The sequence below is a fragment of the Alligator mississippiensis genome, chromosome 5 (genome assembly GCF_030867095.1).
Source record: "Alligator mississippiensis isolate rAllMis1 chromosome 5, rAllMis1, whole genome shotgun sequence".
Lineage (NCBI taxonomy): Eukaryota > Metazoa > Chordata > Crocodylia > Alligatoridae > Alligator > Alligator mississippiensis.
In genome coordinates this window covers 48,783,789-48,803,744 of record NC_081828.1, presented here as the reverse complement: position 1 = coordinate 48,803,744, position 19,956 = coordinate 48,783,789, and the positions used below count along the sequence as shown (strand labels likewise).

The 19,956-nt window shown below is 45.3% G+C and overlaps 1 protein-coding gene across 2 annotated transcripts in view; it reads left to right on the top strand.

Moving 5' to 3' along the window:
* The window catches only part of TNR (tenascin R), a 353,800-nt gene that overhangs the window by 316,732 nt on the left and 17,112 nt on the right, over window positions 1-19,956 (top strand). For both annotated transcript variants that reach the window (XM_019500323.2, XM_059728327.1), the window contains exons 10-20: window positions 2,067-2,156; window positions 2,622-2,885; window positions 3,234-3,503; window positions 4,893-5,012; window positions 7,595-7,738; window positions 8,536-8,655; window positions 9,707-9,850; window positions 10,470-10,600; window positions 12,043-12,175; window positions 16,832-16,983; window positions 19,246-19,342. In XM_019500323.2, coding sequence (XP_019355868.2) covers window positions 2,067-2,156; window positions 2,622-2,885; window positions 3,234-3,503; window positions 4,893-5,012; window positions 7,595-7,738; window positions 8,536-8,655; window positions 9,707-9,850; window positions 10,470-10,600; window positions 12,043-12,175; window positions 16,832-16,983; window positions 19,246-19,342 — 1,665 coding nt within the window. The remainder of the gene's footprint in view (window positions 1-2,066; window positions 2,157-2,621; window positions 2,886-3,233; window positions 3,504-4,892; window positions 5,013-7,594; window positions 7,739-8,535; window positions 8,656-9,706; window positions 9,851-10,469; window positions 10,601-12,042; window positions 12,176-16,831; window positions 16,984-19,245; window positions 19,343-19,956) is intronic.

Genomic DNA, 19,956 nt, shown 5'->3' with positions numbered 1-19,956 from the left:
CAGGCAGAAGAGAAATAAACCCATCAGAAACCAAAGGGAAGTGACAGGCAAACCCATGAGATAGTCCACATAGATTAAAAAAAAGATCAGCATTCACTGCTGGGGAAATTAGCTAGATTAGTTAGGTTTTCATCTCTCTAGAGACAAAAAAAATTGCAGGATGTGCGTGCCATGGAAAGCCTGCTAGTTTCAGTGCTCAAAAAGATTGTCTTTTATTAATTCATGAGTATTTCACTCGCACTTCATAAATAAGAAACACAGATGATGATGTTAGATGTCAGATCATTTTGGTAACAAATAAAGGTGCTTTATCATCTCCATTTCCATTCAACACATATACACAGCTCATGCACATGAGCGTGTGCATGCACACATACACACACACACGCACACACATTTGCTGAATTTGTGCATCATTGTAGGTGACTACAATAAGTTTCAACAGCTGCTTAAAAACACTGCCAGATCTGAGGTAGAATAATCCAAGTTTTCTACACAGAGATATGCACAGGTCTCCTAAAAGAGCCTGCTGCTGCAGCACAACCCATGACATGCCTTACCTTGGGATTTGTTACCTAAGTTACTCAGTATTTGTAGTGTTTTGCATTTTCAAAGCACATTCTAAATAAATTGATGCTCACATCAATTCTGTGAAGCAGTAAAATATTATGGCCCCCATTTTATAGACAGGAGAACTGAGGCACAAGGTCAGATTTTCAAATGTAGCCATGCACCATTCTATGTATATATATTAGTATGCACCAACATAATACATGCAAATCAGGTATTGCACATAACACTAGCCAGCTTCAACATCCACCCAGGTTGAGTGCATGTACAGAATACTGATTTGCACTCATGTGTCAGGATTAGGTACATGTTTAACAGAGGCATCCAAACAGAAACACATGCCAGACCTACGCCTAACTGAAAACAGTCTGTAATCTTAATATACACAGATTAAGGTGATTAAGGCCTGATTTTGCAGATAGGCTAAACACAACGACCCTGCATGAAGTCAATGGAGCCTATAGGTGATAAGTATCTTTGCTAATACAACTCTAAGCACTTTCTATTGGATATATAAAAAAAATTCTACACCAAGTGTGTTGCCCAAGGTTTCACATCAAATGTCATGATCAAAATTAGAATTTCACACTTATGGCTCCCAACCTTCTAATCAGTCAGCCCAATCACCCTGTGCTTTAGGCTTGAAGCCTACCTTTTTGTATCATTGGTTAGCCTAACAAAATGAAGCCTGAGGGGGGCTATGATTGCTGGCTATAAATCTACTGGAGGGTAATCGCCAGGAAGAAAAGCTATTTAAGCTATGGGAAAAAACTGACATAAATGTATATAATCTGGGCATGAGTAAGTTTAGGCTGAAAATGAGGAAAATTCTTAACTGCCAGAGGAAAGTCTTTTGATTGGAGTCAGGGTACAAATGAGTTGTCATTTTTTAAGATGAAGCTGGATCAGTTTATGACAGCATTTCTCTAACGTGACTGCCTATGAGAAGAGGAAGGCCGCTATTTCACTATGGCCAGCAATAAAATGATTGCTACACTGTTCACACTACAGCCAGCAAGAAAGTGATTAGGAAGGCCCCTTCCTACTTGTTGCCTTTGTAGCTGCTGGGTTTTGTAGGGCCAACGATACTTGTATGCTGAAGATGGCTTCCTCCAGTAGCTCTTTACATCAGCTCTTACCAAAAGAGTAGGGTCCTCCACAGTTTCTCTTGTGATATCATCTCAAAAAATGATGCCCTCAAAAGCAATTTGGCATCACCAAATACTTTTGTTTAAAATTGTTCTAAATAGCAACTTCATCACCGAGATAACATAATGACCAGGCTATTTATAAACACCCAGACAAATGCAGTAGAGCATGGGGTCGTTAGTGCATAGAATATGCAGGAGAGTCAGGGAAGAGCCAAGGAAAAGCTGGTATGTGGTTAATCTCTCTCTCTCTCTCTCTCTCTCTCTCTCTCTCTCTCTCACACACACACACACACACACACACACACACACACAAGTATAATCCTTGTCTCTTGTGTCTGTTGCCAGATCTTGTGCCAGGAACAGAATATGGTGTTGGCATATCAGCTGTCATGGACAGTCAGCAGAGTGTGCCAGCCACCATGAACGCTAGGACTGGTGAGTTACATATTACAGGGGATCTCACACTTTTAACAGGCAAAATAAAATGCATGGTATAGTGGTCACTGGGGTCAGTCTTACAGTACAGCTCTGCTAACAGCAAAATCTAGCTTTAGCCAGTTCAGTGGAAGGGAGAGAAAACAGTGCCTTGGTGCTTCCTGTACCATAGGATTCCACTAGCTAACCTATCAGCCTTCCTCAGAGTGCTTGGTCTTCTCATTACTTGAGACAAAGTACTAATTGGCTCCCCTCCTGGCAGTGTTCAGCCCATTCACATCAGAGACTCCCTTATTACACCAGGGCATGCCCAGCAAACATGCAGCATCCAGCAGTGCTCATTTGCTGGTTCATTTTGCCCCTTGCACTCAATTGCATGTAATTCTAATACACTGAAATCCCACTTCTGCAAGTTGCCCTGTGGCCCAAAGCGACAATTCAACTGCTAACCTTTTCCCCACACAGAACTTGACAGTCCTCGTGACCTCATTGTGACAGCCTCCACGGAAACATCCGTCTCCCTGGTCTGGACCAAAGCCAAAGGGCCCATCGATCATTACCGCATTACCTTTACCCCAGCCTCAGGGATGGCCTCTGAGGTGACGGTACCCAAAGACAAATCTGAGCTCACTCTGTCAGACCTGGAGCCTGGAGTGGAGTATACCATTTCCATCATCGCAGAGAGGGGCCGTCAGCAGAGCCTGGAGTCCACAGTGGATGCATTCACAGGTACTGAAGGCAAAACTCAGCTTGGGCCAATGTACAGTGTATTAGCACCTCTCTCAACATCCCATCTGGTGCTTCAAAATCCCAACGTTCCCAGCTGTTATGGTTCCAAAGAAAACCCTGAAAATGTAAAGTAAGAACAAGTGTTAATACTTTATGATACCATTATGACACTCAGTAACCTTGCAAAAGCAAAATGTGCTACAACTCGTAACTATGTTACAGTCTGAGACACTGTCCTTGCAGGAGAATTATATCTTTTAAAATTAATGTTCTAGGATGGATGTCTATTCTCCCCTGGTGTCTAACCCCAGTGACAGGCTTGCAAGTAATTCCTCCCTTTGTCTACAGGTTTCCGACCCATCACACAGCTGCATTTCTCTCATGTGACTTCTTCCAATGTGAACATCACCTGGAGCGATCCCTCCCCTCCGGCAGACAGGCTTATTCTAAACTACAACCCCAGAAACAAAGAGGAGGAGACCAAGCAGGTCACGCTGGATGGAACCAAGAGACATGCCACCTTGTCTGGACTGCAGCCATCCACAGAGTACATCGTGTCACTGGTTGCTGTGCATGGCATGGTCAGCTCTGAGCCCATAATGGGCTCCATCACAACAGGTGAAGTCAGCAGTTCTCTGATGGGTTTTAACGCGCATGCCTCAGGATTAAATGTTTGGCATGGTAATTATTACAACTACACCACCTAACCCCCCTGCATCTGGCCTTGCTACATAGCACCAGCCCTACTAAGCAATAGTTTGAAGGGTTGAATCCACCAGTCTTTCCTGTAGGACAGTCTCCATGGCTGAATTATGCTATGCATGCTTCCCTTGGGCAGGGTGCATCATGCAAGTCATGTAGTTTCTTCAAATTTGTGGTCTGTTTGGCCTTCATAACTGCTATGGCCAAAATATAGCCTTACGCAGACATAATCTCTAAAGTCAGAGCTAATACACTGTGTGTTGGCCCAAGCTGAGTTTGCCCTTCAGTACCTGTGAATGCATCCACTGTGGACTTCAGGCTCTGCTGACAGCTCCAAAATATATAGAGCAGGCAGTGGAGACACCTGGCTTAAAGCTGGCTTCCAATGTTGGAATTAACAGTACAATTTATCTTTACACACAAAAAAATGCTGTCCCAGTGACTAATAATTTTAAAGGAATTACTCATTTTGGGATCTATTCCATGAGATCAATAGGCAGCCCATTCATCTCAGGATTCCAATTCTACCTCCCCCAGAGCCAGACAGTCCATCTCAGGGGCTTCCAGTACTCATAGAATATCATATTGTTTTAGTTTGGGGTTTGTTTCGATGTGGTGTCAGAATCTAAAACAATGCAAAGAGACTGAATATTTATCTTCCCTTAATCCTAGAACCTCAGCTCAGCCAAAAAGCAAATTTATTTAGCTTGTGTTCAGAGATCCATTAAAGCCTTCCAGCTTCAGAGAAAGCAGTCACAACAAATGCATTATGGGTTTAGAGAGACAGGATCTATAGAAAAGAGAGGCTTATATTGTTTGCAACTGTAGCCTGAGCCATAGAGGTGCTGCCCCCCACACATTTGGAGTCAGCATATACCATTTAGGATCCAGCTGCCAGCCCAGAAGGTAATGGGGGTCTTTCATTGATTTGTTCCAAGGAACTTAATTCCCCCAGTACCAGTTCAGAGCTCTGGAGGGTTTGATGGAAAAGAGGCAAAGCAGACTTCTGCATTCTTTGCTCATCTGAGTTGTTTGAAGATCACCTCCCCTGGTACGTCTTTTTGCCAAGACATCTTTGCCTATGACTACTGTTCTTAGAACCTGCCCTTCCTTACAGAGGAGGTGTCAAATATATATGGTTTCTCTCTTGGGCAACTGGGGGCTGTGGTATGAAACAGTCTGGGCAGCAGTTATCAGATAGATCAGCAACTGGTTAGAAAGCATATTGCTAAGCCAGTAATAGATGCTCCATGCCTTGAAACTCATGTTTGTGCTCCTCTTTGTGCTCTGCCTGGTCTCCTGCAGGGATCGATCCTCCTAAGGACCTTGCTGTGGGCAATGTGACTGAGAATTCAATGACCATCTTCTGGGCCCCACCCATTGCAGCTTTTGACCATTACAGAATTTCTTACCAGTCTGCTCAAGGTAACCTTCCAGTCAGCTCTAAATTATACTCCCAATTAGTCTGTGGCCTGTCCAGGTCTGCATCCAGCACACTCTGACCAGAGGGGATAGGTTGGGAAGAAGGGGGTGGGGCAAAGTTAGCTGCAGGAAGAATCCTGCACTTGGGAATCCCACTGCAAACTTGCAGAGGGGATAGGAGGCTAAATGGTATCTCCCTACTCAGGTGGTGCTGGGAGAGTGGGTGGGGAATGCAGTGGAACAGCTGTGGAGAAGAAAAATGGACAGATGACATGTGAGTTAGGGAGAGGAAGAAATGTGTAACCTGTTTTGATGACATGGAAAAGCTGAGGAGTCAGTTGCAGACACTGTGGAGGGTGGGGCTAGGACCCCAAATAACCTGGATAAACTGGATAAATGGTCTAAAAGAATCAATCAGATTGAATTCAAGATGGGCAAGTGCACAGCCTTGCATTTGGGGTGGAATAATTGCATACATATTTACAAACTGGGAAATGAATAGCCAAGTTGCAGTACTGCGGAAACAACCTAGGGGTTACAGTAAGCTGAATGTGAGCCAACACCCAAGTATTAACAAGAGTATCTCTTGCAAATTAAGGGAAGTGATTCTTCCAATTCTTCCAATCTTTTCAGCACTGGGGATCTCATCTGAAGTACTGTGTACAGCTTTGTCCCTGTCCATCCCTACCCCCTATCTCCACTTCAAGAAAGATGTGGGCAGATTTTAAAAAGTCCACAGACAAAATGAGTAGAGGCCTGGAAAGCATGACTTATGAGGAAAGCCTAAAGGAGATAGGGTTCCTTAGTCTAGAGAAGAGAAGATTGAGGGGGAATTTCCTAGCGGTTTTCAAATACCTGAAGGGTCACCACAAAGAGGATGGAAATGGCCTTTTCTCTGTGGCTGTATGGGAGAGAACTAGGAGCAGCAGCTTCAAACTGCAACAGAGGAAATTTAGGTTGGAGACTAGGAAGAACTTTCTATGAGAGTGGTTAAGCATTGAAACAGGCTACCTAAAGGAATTGTGGCTACACCCAGGAAAGGCACAGATTGATTTCTGAGGCTGCACTGCCCTCTGATGGAGGGAATGATTTGACCTCCCATATCCTCTCTGTTGGCACACTTTAGTTACCAGCAACCCTGTGCAGAAGTCAGCCTGAGAAAAGAGTGAATCTAGCTCAGGGGTGGGAAAAATATGACCCACAGGCCAGATCCAACCAGCCAAGGGATTTTGTTCAGCCGGTGACAGGTCCCTCAGTCTTCCCAGCCCAGGCACAGGGAGCAGCCCAGGCCATGGTGTGTGAGGCCAGTCCCGCCACCCCCAGACTTGCAGTGGGCCTGGGATGGCGTGACAGCCAGACTTGCTTCCCACCAGCCCCAATGGCAGCAGCTCTTTCTTTCTACTGCTGCTGCCATCAGACCCAGCCCTGCTACCTGAGCACCCCGACCTATCTGTTCTACACCCACCGCCGGTGGCAGGACTCACATGGGCAGGGTGCTCAGCCAGGCAGATGGGATGGGACTGCAGGTAGGTGGAAAGTGGTGTTCAGGAGCAGGACAGACAGGCAAGGCTAGGATCATGGTGCAGGATTGCAAGGCAGTGACAGCGTGGGGCCAGGGCTGGGGCAGAGCCATGATCTACTACCCACACAGCCCTGCAACAGCCCTGCAGGGGTATGTGAGGAGTGGATCACTGCTGTGGCCCAGGCTGTAGCTCCATGCTGTCACCACCGCAAGATCCTAAACCCAGCCCATGACATAGCTCCTTGTCTACTCACAGCCCCATCCCATCCACCTGGCCACACACCCTGCCCAGGTGGGTCCTGGCTGGTCTCCTTAGAGACCCTGGGATCTTGGGCCGGTAACAGTGCAGGTTGAGATCTGGGGCAGAGCTGCAATCCACTCCTTGTATGTCCCTGCCCATGGAACCCACACCCATTACAGGGAAATGCAGGCAGCAAATCATGGCTCTGCCCCAGGCTGCAGCCCCATGCTGTCACTGCCCCTTGATCCCAGCCCTGCAGATGCCACTCCCTATCCCAGCCATCCTGCTCCTAGATGCCACTTCCCATCCCAGCCACGCCCCATCCCAGCCATCCTGCTGAGCACAGAGCAGAACCACTTAGGGAGTTTTGGTGAGTTGTTGCACGGCAGTTGCAAGAGGTTGCTGACCTGACCCATAACAGCTCACCAAAACTCCCCATATGGCCCATGGGCCCATATAATTGCCACTTGGAGGGGGAGAGGGAAGCCGTTCTGGCATAGGCTGAACCAGCCCTGAAGGGCAAGTTTAACCTACAGCAGCTTCTCCATAGCTTTCAAGGGACTGCAAAGCAGCCCAAAATTCCCATAGTGCTCAACTTGGTGATGTCCAACAGGCCCTTATGAGCCTTCTGTGCTGGGGCATGCAAAAATTCAGACAACAAAGGGTTGTTTGTATTACATATCAAACATCTTGTCCCATTCATAGTCTGCACCAAGAGCCATGCACAGATCTCTATTATCTACAATGCAACTTCTCAACTTCTTCAGTCTCTTAAGAGCAGGATGATTTGGGGAGAAATAACTCTTTGCTATTCTCCTGCAGGAAGAGTAGACACCACACCAATTGCCAAAGACATCACTGCATACACTCTCAGCCGCCTGCGGCCAGCTACTGAGTATGAGATCAATCTAAAAAGTGTGCGGGGCCGGGAAGAGAGTGAGCGTACCTCCATCAGCATGTACACAGGTAGGCAGAAATTCTCAAAGCATGCTCACAGGAGGCTAGGATGCTAAGGGCTGCTATACAGTGCAGTTGTCCAGCAGTATGGGTACAGCATTTCAAAGAAAATTTAAAAAATAAGTGGAAGTATGGGATAGAGGACTGCCGCTGATTCACAGGGTAACTCTGCTTCTTTTTGAGCATCATGGCCATGAAAGTATGGTATTCATGGGGCACATGATTAGTTTGGATGGGAAGAGCAGAGCTGCTTAGCCATTTTTTACCATTTCCACATACTGAAGGAGGATCATGATGTTGCTCCAGGTTGGGCCAGCCTGATACAACTCAACAAGGCCCCCAAGTTTACCTCATACAAGTCCTTGTGGGACCCAGATGGACCTTAAAAACGTGTCCAACTAAAACCCTAAGGAAATCTGCATGCCCAACTGTAGAGAGGAATGATGAATCCATATAGCAGACAAACCCTAATCAGAGCCAGGTTTTGGGTGGTGGTGCTGGAAAGAATGTCATAGCACTAGCCAAGAAAGATACCACTAACCTCCAGAAACAGTCCCACTGGGAAAAAAGCACCAGCACACTGGGATGCATAGCCACATGCAGACAGGATAAGTATGTTTGGCAGGTGGAAATTTTTTATTTCTTCTACCCTACTGAGTTACCAACAGAAGCATAAAAAATCCCTTAATGCTCAAAAAAAAATCCTTCCTAGAAGGGATGGTAAGGCTTGAAACCAAGTGCAGTGCCCCAGGATGTCCAACTGCTGCTCATGCTCTTCACCTAAAGAATTTATCCTTCCTTTGCAGCCATGGATAATCCACTGGGTCTGACTGCCACCAATGTCACACCAACAGAGGCTCTGCTGCAGTGGAACCCCCCTCTGTCTGAAGTAGAGAACTATGTCATTGTGCTAACACACTACACAGGTATGTGTCTGGGAGTGAGAGCTGATGTGGGTTTCCCTCAGCCATTAAGTGTTCCAGCTGGCAAGTCTAAAATTCCAACCAGCTAGACTCCATTAACCATGTCATGAATAAATTAATCAATGTGACCACCAAGGCAGCTGGTTTAAAAGGAATTCCATTTCACAGGAAATTAGGAGGTTGACTTTTCTCTCTAAGTGGAAAGGAGCTGGAGCAGGGTAGCAGAGTTGAAGCTTACTATTTCCAACTTCTACCTGGTCCTGCTTAAATCACACCCTGTTCATTTTCTCTATTACGTGGCAATGCTTGCAACCTACTTCTGCCTGAAGGCACAGTCAACCCAACAGAGGTAACCTTAACACTTTAAGGATAGGGAGCATTCCTGCATTCCTGCTTTGCTGCTTTGAGAACCCAGGACCCTGAGACTGACCCTGAAAACTAAGCACCAGGTGACCTCAAAAGTGTCCCACTTTACCAGAACTAGATGCTAGTGTGCGGTGACCTCTGCTGAGACGTACAGAACCCCAGTACTGAAAGGGCTTCAAATTATTTCACTACAGCCAGCAAAAAAGTAAGAGTTCCCTATACCAAATCAAATCTCTGTATAAAGCTGTGCAGAACTGTGAAGACACAGGTCAGCAGAAAATAGAGGCAGGTGGGTTCTAAATTAAAATCTTGTGCTGACCTGTTTTGTGACCTTGAATAACTCACTCACCTTCTTTGAGCCTATTTTCCCATCTATAAAATGGGAATTGTGATTCTTGTGCCTCTTTCTAAAAGTCTTCGAGACCCTTAGATGAACAGTGCTGTTGGCATGGCTCATTTTTTTTGCTTTTAATGTGTGCAGAAAATTGGCCATTCTCATTCTTCTGTGATCCAAAAGAATAAGGAAATAAGTCACCCATACAGCAGAGACATGACAAAATGTTACCTGTTGTGCCCAGGCAGCCTGGAAAATAGGGCTTTGTTTTCAAGCGGGTCTTTCCCGGACACATTTTAATGGATCAACAAAGGGGCTCAATATTGAATTTAAAACCTCTCCATATGATTCCAGTGGCAGGGGAGACAATTCTAGTGGATGGGACAAACGAAGAATACCAGCTAACCAACCTGCTGCCCAGCACTGCCTATACAGTCACCATGTATGCCACCAATGGCCCTCTCACCAGCAGGACCATCAGCACCAACTTTACAACTTGTACGTATGGTAACTTCTCCCATTTCCCACTAAGGGTTCTGAATGGTTTCCTTATCCTTTGCCTGAGGAACAGAAGCCAACTAGACCCTTGAGCAGCCTAAGATTCTCTTATGTGGGGATACAGATGTGTCAGGGGCCTGTTGATGGCATGGTGGTGGGTAGGGTATAAAAACCAGAGTACAATAATGATATACATGAGCTGTCAGTTTCTGTAAGATGCCTTTCAACTTCCATCAATATTACTTTGTGCTGCTTCCTTCAAATTAGATTTCCTAATGGTTTCAAGAGGAAACCTTTGATCAAATACCTTTCTTGCCTGCTGCTGTAAGGTTTCATCCTCAAAAATTACTTGGCAAATATGCATTTCAGAGCACACTTTAAAGGTACCTGTAGAGAACTTTTATCTGGCTCTCAGTACCTTGTAAGTGGAACTCCAAAATAGGAATGGGTGAGCTGATCTGAAGATCAGAAGCAAGGACTGGTTTTTGGCTATAAGACAGGACCAGGAAAAACTGAATTCCTAGGGTGCACTCTTGCCAATGCAATTAGATGAGCAGCTGGGACATAACAGTAAGCATGTAAGACTTGCACTTCCCTGGGCTCCTATCAATCTTTGCAGTTTTGGATCCTCCAACAAACCTGACAGCCAGTGAGGTCACCCGCCGGAGTGCTCTCCTTTCGTGGCAACCTCCCATGGCAGAGATTGAGAACTACATCATGACATACAGATCGACTGATGGAAGCCGGAAGGTGAGTTTTCATAGATAGAGGGACTCATACCAAACATAAAAGATCACATGAGGAATGAACAGCAGGTGGGAATTAATATATGAGAAGATCCAATTCAGTAGGGAAAAATGATGTTTCCTAAGGTTTTGCAAAAATACTAAGGCACAAGCTGGCCACAAGAAAGAGATGCCTTTCTCTGTAGGCAATAGTTGAAGAGGCCACAAACCAAGAAGTCAAAAAAAGAAAAAATGGAGATTGTAAAGAATAAAAGCATATGTTTACAGGTCCAAATAGACAGGATACATCTGAAAGGCTTTAAAGAACTAGTGCAGGGAACTTCAGAACCTCTGAAAATTAGCCACTGGCACCAGGAGAAAGGTGTATGACAAATGGAAAGAGGCTAAAAGTAGTACCTGTCCTTAGGGGGAGTAGGAAGATAGATCCAAACAACTAACTAGCCCAACAGTACAATATGTTTGATCATCTAATGAGGGTATCAATATCTGTCCATCTGGAAAAAATGTGCTAACTTTTGTTTTACTGGAAATACATCGTTGAAAATCTGCCTAACAGTTTCTTTTCCAAGGTGACTTGATACTGGCTTTTCAGCATAGTTCTAAGCAGATACCAGCTAGATTCAAGTAAAGTGGAGCATGGATTAGGAACTGGTTAATAACCAGGGGTGATATATGCCACTCCTTACACTATTGTTGCCAGTGATGCCATGTCTCAGGAAAACAATGCATCCAGATCCTAGGGACAGCAAATAGACTTGGTTTACCTTTAAAATGAATGTGTTGGCAACATCTGGCCTTCGTGTGAGACTGAAGTTCACCCCTGTGCCAAGAGCCATAAAAAGACAATTGTGCTACCTGGAACCCACTTAAACCCTCAGCACAGGTGCCCTGTGGTTCCAAGGTCTTGTTTGTCCTAGCTTTCTAACCAGGGGAGAATTTCACCTAAGGTGACTTGGGATTGAAAAGCCTGCTACACAGTTTATTTTACTTTGTGAAGCATCCTGATCTTCTTCAAATGATGCTGCACAAAATGTCCCCAGTTCTTATGGGAAACAGTAAGTCCTGTCAACATGGACCCTGAATAGTGCTTAACTTTCACACCCTATTCTGAAGGACCTCTCCTAGTCACTTCAAACCTCCCCTTGGCTGATGTACAAAGAGAAGACATGGCTGAGCAGTTAAAAACAAAGGCCAAGGAGTCAGGTAAAGTGAAGGAGTCTGCTCCCAGTTTTTCCTCTGATGTGCTATGTGGTCTTTGGCAATTGCTTTCCTGGTGCTAAGGATTAATTCATCCATGCATATAAATGGCATTAAGTTCTCCATTCATATACCATATACTGTAGATAATTTTAGCTTCTCTTACCGCCTTACTTGCTTCATGGGTGTCTGGTAGCTTTCCTAGTCTATTAATTCTTGTATCCACCTTGTCTTGTGACCCACCTACAGGAGCTAATTGTAGATGCAGAGGACACCTGGATCCGCCTGGAGGGGCTGTCAGAGACTACGGAATACACCGTACGCTTGCAGGCAGCCCAGAATGCCATGAGAAGTGGATTCACCTCCACTACCTTCACCACAGGTCAGGGGCATATGCCACATTCATTTGATCAGCTGTGCCCTCCTATCAGCAGTTTTCAGTGAATTCTGGCTCAGACAAGGAGACTGTATATTACCTCTTTCTGCTAAGAAAGACTATTCTGTCTCTAACTAAGCACCATACTGCTCTTACTTAAAGACTAGCTAATTGCCCGTCAAGAATAATGGGGGGGGAGCAGGCGAAGACAGAGCCCCCCTCCCTCCCACCTGGACCCACTCCCCCTTCCCTCCTGCTGCTTGGGTCCTGGCCCACTCCCCCCCTCCCTGCCACAGCAGCAGAGGGAAGGGAGGAGTGGGTCCAGGCCTGATGCTGGGGAGGACTGGGCCTGAGGGTGGGGAGAAGCTGGGCCACCACAGCAGGGCTGGGAGGGAGCAGCAGGCCTGGGCCGACCCGGCAGTGGTGGGGGGACGGGAGGAGCTGACTTGGGGCTGATGCGGGGGAGCGGGGGTGGGGAAGGAGTGAGCCCTCCCCCACTGCTGTGGGATGGCGGGCTGGCTTTTCCCCCAGCTCAGGCCTGCTCCCCCCCAATGGTGGGCCCAGGCCTGCTCCCCTCCCCCCCTTCCAGCCACTCTGTTGCCGCTGCCTTCAGGGAGCAGGGCGGGGGGGCGAAGCCAACTGTGCTGGCCTCGGCCCCCCCCCCCCACTCCATCCCCCGTGTCCCCACCGTCATGGCCATGGGCTGCCTTCTGTCAGAACGCTTCTTCACACTCCGATTGGCTGTTTGTCAGCCAATCAGAGCGCAAATAAAGTGTGACAGACAGACAGACAGACTTAGGCTTTTATAATATTAGAATTGTGAGTCTCTGCCCCACACTTTGCTGAGATACACAAAAGCAAAGACCTTAATTTTAACTATCCCAAGTATTTTATCTGCCCATTTCCTTATAAATGGTTTAAAGCAGAGATGGGCCCATGGTACAAAATTAGAACCAAGACATGAATTCTGCCATAATTCAAAGATATTTGGACACAAAGTCTGATTTCAGATCGTATCTCTAGCATGAAGACCCCCTATTTTAACCCCCAATCTGCTACTCTGCTCCCAGTCCTGCGTTCAGAATCCACCTTAGATGTTATGGTTGCCAGATATCCATCCTTTCGCTCATTTTAGAGAAGTTCCATCTATTAAATATTCCACATTAGTGGAATGGATGTTGTTTGTTTTATCTATACACAGACTGATATCCAGAGTTGCTATGACATTCTTGTCAAAATGCTTGCAAGAAGCAGTCTGTATTGAAATGTTGCTACAACACTGCACTTAGCAAACACTTGTGTTAAAAATGTAAGGGCAACATACTGGCCACTGTGGAAAAGCTTACTGAGAAAGTATCACTCAGTAGGCACAATGCACATTGTGCTCGGCTAAATCCAAGTCCTTTTTTGCCAAGACTCTTCAAAAGAGGAGACAAAAACTCTGATGATGCTGTCCACTCCACAGTGCTGAAATCTGTCCCCTCTGTGTTCATTAAAAGGGTTTCTTTTGAATTCACTACAGTTATGTTCTCTATGGAGGCCTATGGAGAACCTCTTAACCTGCTTTTAAGTGATAACAGAAGTCAGCAACAACAGTAAAAACTCCTCTTTTCTGATGTTTTTATAGAACAGGGTCTTGTACATTATTCTTACCTCTGCATCAGTGGGCACAAAATACAAAATAGGTGGCAGAGAATGAAAAATACATATAATTGGTGGGGATGATCTTGAATCCATTGGTGTCAATGGACCTATTCTGAGGTTTCCATCAGCTGATAATCTGATCCTTTATAATATCAAAGAAGCTAATGGCAATGGCTGCTTCCCTGAGGCATGTTTAACATGCTTCTAAGTAAAAGCAGAAACTAGTAACAACCACAAATAAAGAAATCTGCTTTTATTTTAAATAGATTTGTGAAACAGAAGGATGTGGGATGGAATAAAACAAATGATCTCTAGACAACCTTTCTTTTGGGTAAAAAGCAGGGTTCACAATTCAGTTTACTCTGATAATGTATCTGGGAAACTTCCAGGAGAACAATAGGTTGTTTAAAAAAACCCCAACATAATTCAAAATATTTTTCTTCCTTGTGTTCACAGTACACATAACAGGACTCTTTCATTCTTTCCGACATGTTAATAGCTGTCTATCTCTTTGTTGCATGTTTGCAGAAGGTTCTGAGGGAATTGTATACAAACATTAGAAAGGAAAGAAATAGATACAATGTTTATCATTTATAATGGCTTGAAATTTCTTTCAAGGTCTTCTTGGCTTCTAAAGATATGAATATACATTGAGAACCAAGTAAAGCACAAGGGACTCCAAAGTGTTTGTCTGAGGCAGACTTCATTGTATGTTTAATGAGATAAAAAGCAAACAAGTCTCACAAGATTTTCTGTTAAAGAGTGTGGGGACTGTTAAAAAGGGCTCTTTGACCTTTGGACAAAATTGACTATTCACATACCAAGAAGTGATGGAGAGGCATTGCAGACACCCAAGTAGAAAACAATAATTTTAAAAAAGAAAGTATCCCTTCCTTTACCCTGCCCCCTTGCTGGATAACTTGCGCTAGCATTTCCCACCTACAACATCAAACACCCATTGCACGTGTAGCTGACACTGCCATTTAACTCATTTCATTACTGGAACTGACCCAGGTATATTCATGTGAGTTGCACCCACTTACACCATGGTCCAGACTCTCCTCAGCCTGTCAAAGATTTATGAGAGTCTAACACTACTGCCTTCTGGGAAGTCATTCATGTTTTACTAAGCCATAGGCATCTCTTATTTAAACAAAAATCACAAATAACTCCACTCAATGGGTCAATTTCCTTTCTCAGTTAGACCAATGTAAATCAATATACTTCTTATGTTGGTTGGTCTAGAGTGAGATGAAAACTGGACACAGGTTGGTGACATGGAAAACCAACTGAGATCACATGGAGTTGATATACAGGTTTCCCTCACTTTATACTGCACATGCATTCCTGGAAACCAGGGCATAACTCAAATCCTCATGAAGGGAACCCACTTTACAATGTAACAAATAGGGATACATTCCTAGGCCTCAACTATATTGACCCCTAGACCCATTTCTACCACTTTTGCAAGACAATATTGGTACTCACCAACAGCAGACAGTACAGCGCTGCTACTGGGCAGCTTCATGGCTCACAGCTCCCGGGGTGCTGTGCTAATGGGGCCAGACTGGGCCAGGCTGCAGGGGCCAGTGCTTCAAAGGAGCCGGGTGCGGGGCTGTCCCTGGGCCAAGGGCTTCACAGTGGTGCTGCTCTCATGCCGCCCCTCATGTGTGGCACTGGCATGGTGGTGGGGGTGAGGAGGGAGCAGGGGGGGCAAGTCCATCCCTGGCCACAGGTCCCTGCTGCAGCCCACACTGCCTTCCACTGCCCCACCACAGAGGGACCTCCCCCACCAGTGCTGCATGTGAGGGGTGGCATGCAGGTGGCGCCACTATGAAGACCCCAGCCCAGGGACAGCCCCATGCCCCACGCCCAGCTCCTCCACAGCACTGGGCCCTGGGGGTTGGGGAGCAAGGGGCACAAGCAGGGCCAGGGGGTTGTTGGATGGGGGCAGCACATGGTGCTGCTCCCTGGCCTATGGCATCACTCCCACAATGCACCATACAAAGCAGCTGACTGCGGGCTTCCACCGCACTAATCGCATAAGAATGAATTTACCTCACATATACCAAATTTTTGGTATAAAAATGGTAATTGTATAAGAGCAAATTCGCTCATACAGAACCTGCATAAAGCGAGGGAAACCTGTACCACTAACTTATGCAGTTCCTTCTGAACTTGCCTTTATTAAAAAATTGCAACAAGCTAGAACATGACTCTGATGAGCCATGATGCATAGTACAAGGTTGACCATAACTCTATAGTCTCAATAGTCTGCACACTGATTAGATGTACTCACAACTGTATCTACTTTATCATGGACGAATTTGCTGAATTTTCTAATGAAGAACATCTCTATATGAACTTGATATCCCTGTCATTTACAGTTTGGTATTTGGTAAAACCCTTGTGGATAAAAAGAGAACATTAGTATTTCCAAAACTACTCATTTATACTGGGGATAGTAATTTCTGAGATATCACAAGGTATGTGCGAAGACTTCAGAAGTGGTCACAATTTTGTTCTTCATTCCCAGTGGAGTTACTGAACATCATGCTATTATACTTCATGTTAGATGAGTTATTAGCACACGCAGGCTGCATCTACACAAGACACTAACTGCACAGCTGTTACTGCATAGTAGCATCACCAAATGGCTTTTAGACAACACTGACTGCACACCTTGTCACTACTGCGCAGTAGTGTCACATCACGCTTTGTGCCACACGATGCTATTGTGCAATAATAATGAGCTCCTGCGCAGTCAGCATCTCATGTAGACACAGCAGCAGTGAACTTTATTGCATGGCATTGTGCTGGTCTGTTTAAGTAAACTTTGAGATAACTTATAAACTTGGAATTACAACAGTCTATGGGGATAATTCTTGACATACTACAAAATGTCTTGCAAGTCAATTTACTTCCTTCCAGGGCTGCAGCTGACCTTTTTTTAGACTAGAACTATGTGAGTACAGCAGCACTGTTCCCCTGTTGAAGCTTTCATCTCCAATTTCACAGGAGGACGCGTGTTTGCTAATCCTCAGGATTGTGCCCAGCATCTGATGAATGGAGACACTCTGAGCGGAGTCTACACTATCTCCGTCAATGGAGATATTGGCCAGAGGGTGCAGGTGTACTGCGACATGACCACAGATGGGGGCGGATGGATTGTAAGCCAACATGCAAGGCTCATAATGAGCATTTTTCTTTCATCTAGTACTTTCCTTCCATCACAAAAGTTCTTTGCAGTGCCACTCATTCATAAAGCCAACACAGCAACTCTGGGACAGCTGTTTGACAGCATGTAGCAACAGTTTAGAGGAGGGGTATCAACCATGTCTGGCCCTGAATACCACCAGATAAGTGGTGCGAGGCCAGTCCACAAGCCAAATGAATGGCAGGGCTGGCCCAATGGGCCCACAGACCTCCTTCCCATGGCAAATTCAGCACACAGGTCACCTACCCTGACTGGTCCAGGACTCAGCAGAAAGAGACCCAGCATCCTAGGTGCTGGTTGCCACTTCAGGAACAAGCCATGGTACTATTGGGATTCCAATGCAAGGGGTCTTACCTAGGCACTTGGCTGCCGCTGTGGGAAGATCCCCCATTGTAGCCAGAGTAGGGACAAAAATCTTTAGGCTGGATGATCTGGCTCTGTGAGCTGGAGGCAGCTAATTAATGGTCCATATGTTTGGCACCCATGGTTTAAGGAGTTTAAGGCAATAATATCCCATTCAAAGTGAAAGAAAAAATGTCATAGACAGAATACAGCCTGGATGGGACACCAAGTTTCACTTCCTGCTGAAACCTATGAGTGGGTTGTGGCTGGCCTTCCAGTGGAGGAGCAGAGGATAGAACAGGTGCAAACATGCTACTTCATGCACACTGGCCTCAGTCACAGTCTTCACTGCTCTCCTGACCATAAGGAAATCTCTGTACTAACCCTCCCGAGGGCACAAGCCACTTCAAGAAGGTCCAGTCCCCACCCATGTTAGCAGGGAGCTGGCCAGCAGTGTAAGACAACATGCTATGATATCACCCCCATAAAGGCATAGCTGCAGGCCCACTCCCCCTGACTACCTGCCCAGACTTTGAGATCATATGGCCCACAGTGTTCCTGCTGGGACACTGCACTCCTGCCCCACCCCCAATGCATGGATATGCCTAAAAACAAATGAAAGTGCAAAATGTCATAGAATCATCCATGATCGGGATGGTTCTCCAGCATGACTCCGCTAATAAATGGTACTTCCACCTCCACCCTACCTGCTAGGACTTGGGAGCAATGAAAAGTGAGGTTTCTAAAATAATCCCCACTACATCCTGCAACAAAGTAGATTCCCTCCCTCAAAAACTAAGCAAATCCAACCCTGCTTGGCTTGAGAGTTATGATGAGAACATAACCTTCAGCTCTATGGCTATGAGCCATAGCAAAGAAACACTGCGTGCCCATGACAAATGAAGGCACAGCCCTGTCCAACCAAGCTGTGAAAAAGAGCAAAGTAAAGCACCAGGCAGAGACCAGAACATGCTTAATATTGTATACTTCATTTTCTGTGCCTTGGGGAATGGGTTGTGCTCCGTTAATAATAGTTACACTTGAAGAAATTCCCTGTGATTTATTTGACATGTTTTCAGCTCCTTTTGGGAGCAAAGTTTGAGACTGAAGCCGAAACTGATTTATTGCCCTATAAATGAAATTAATGGATAATAGCTTTCAAAGTGAATGATTCTCACTCAGACAGCTCACCATATGGTGGTGTCAGCCCTCAGCTGGATTGAGTTTGCACCATACTTTGAGGCACATGTCATTTTTTTTTTTTTGTTGCACTGCACAATTACAGCCTAATTTAGATAGAGTGGCAACTTAAGCAAAGAATGCTTTGACATCCCAGTCTTCCTGTGTCACATATGTGCTCTTTTGCATTACTACACAACAATCCAGTGTGTGTCCAATCAGAACAGGGCCTTGACATCATTCCTAACGAAGCTTTTCACTCTGCTTCAAAGCGTTCTACATAATATTGCACTACAGAATTTACAGAAATTACCAGTTAAAAGCAGAGTTGCAGGCTGAAAGGCTAGAGGAGGCAACATCCATGGCTTAGAGTCAGGGGACTTGGCATCAGTATTACTGGATTCCTCTCCCATCTCTGTATTGATTTGCTGTGGACATTATTTAATATCTCATCATTTTGGTTTCCCCTTCTGTAAATTGACTGTTATCAAACAGATCTAATTCACAGTCCCGTGATGAGAATGCACACATTAATCTACCATGGGCTCTGAGATAGACACATGATAGATGCCTTAGGGAAGCAAAGTATTATCTTGATTTCATGTACCACAAAGCCCATTCAGCTATGATCTGAAATTCTTCCTAACTAGTGGAAAGATTCCTCTACTTCTCTTCATTTCCTCTCCTTTTGTAGGTGTTTCAGAGACGACAAAATGGTCTGACAGATTTTTTTCGGAAATGGGTGGATTATCGAGTTGGTTTTGGAAACATAGAGGATGAGTTTTGGCTGGGTAATGCCTTTACTTTTTTGTCTTTCCTTGACAGGGTCCCTCTAACTGCAATCACTGGAAACTGTATTTTTGAATCGTGCAACTTACCTCTCCCAGCTTAATTTCTACCTGTGTTTTTGTTTCAATAGAAAACACAGCTGTCACTCTTTGGCTTTTCTTGGACCCCTCTATTGCCTTTATTTCACCACTGTGTTTCCTCCTTTATTCATCCATGCTCATGTCATTGGTGATGTGGCATATGGAGGAAATGTGACACAGAGGGGTGTTACCAAGGTCAGCTATTCTCTCTCACTGGTTATCAGAGCAAGCTAACATTGCCCTGGCCTTTCACCTTTACAGACCTGAATTCAGACCTCTATAGATCACAAGAGTGGAGTCTGCCTATTTTGCCTAATTCCCTGAAAAACTGTCGTCTGTTACAAATGCTATGCTCTTTGCCATTTAACATGAATGGCAGTTTATTCTTCAAAAAGACCCAAGGCCCAGAATGGTAGAGATTGAGAAATGTTGCAGATTAGGAATTGGCAACACTCTTTGAATAAGTGGAGCTTGTGTAACTGGTACCCATGATGGATGGCCCTTAGCTGTGTTCTTTGTCCTCCAGATGACAAGCT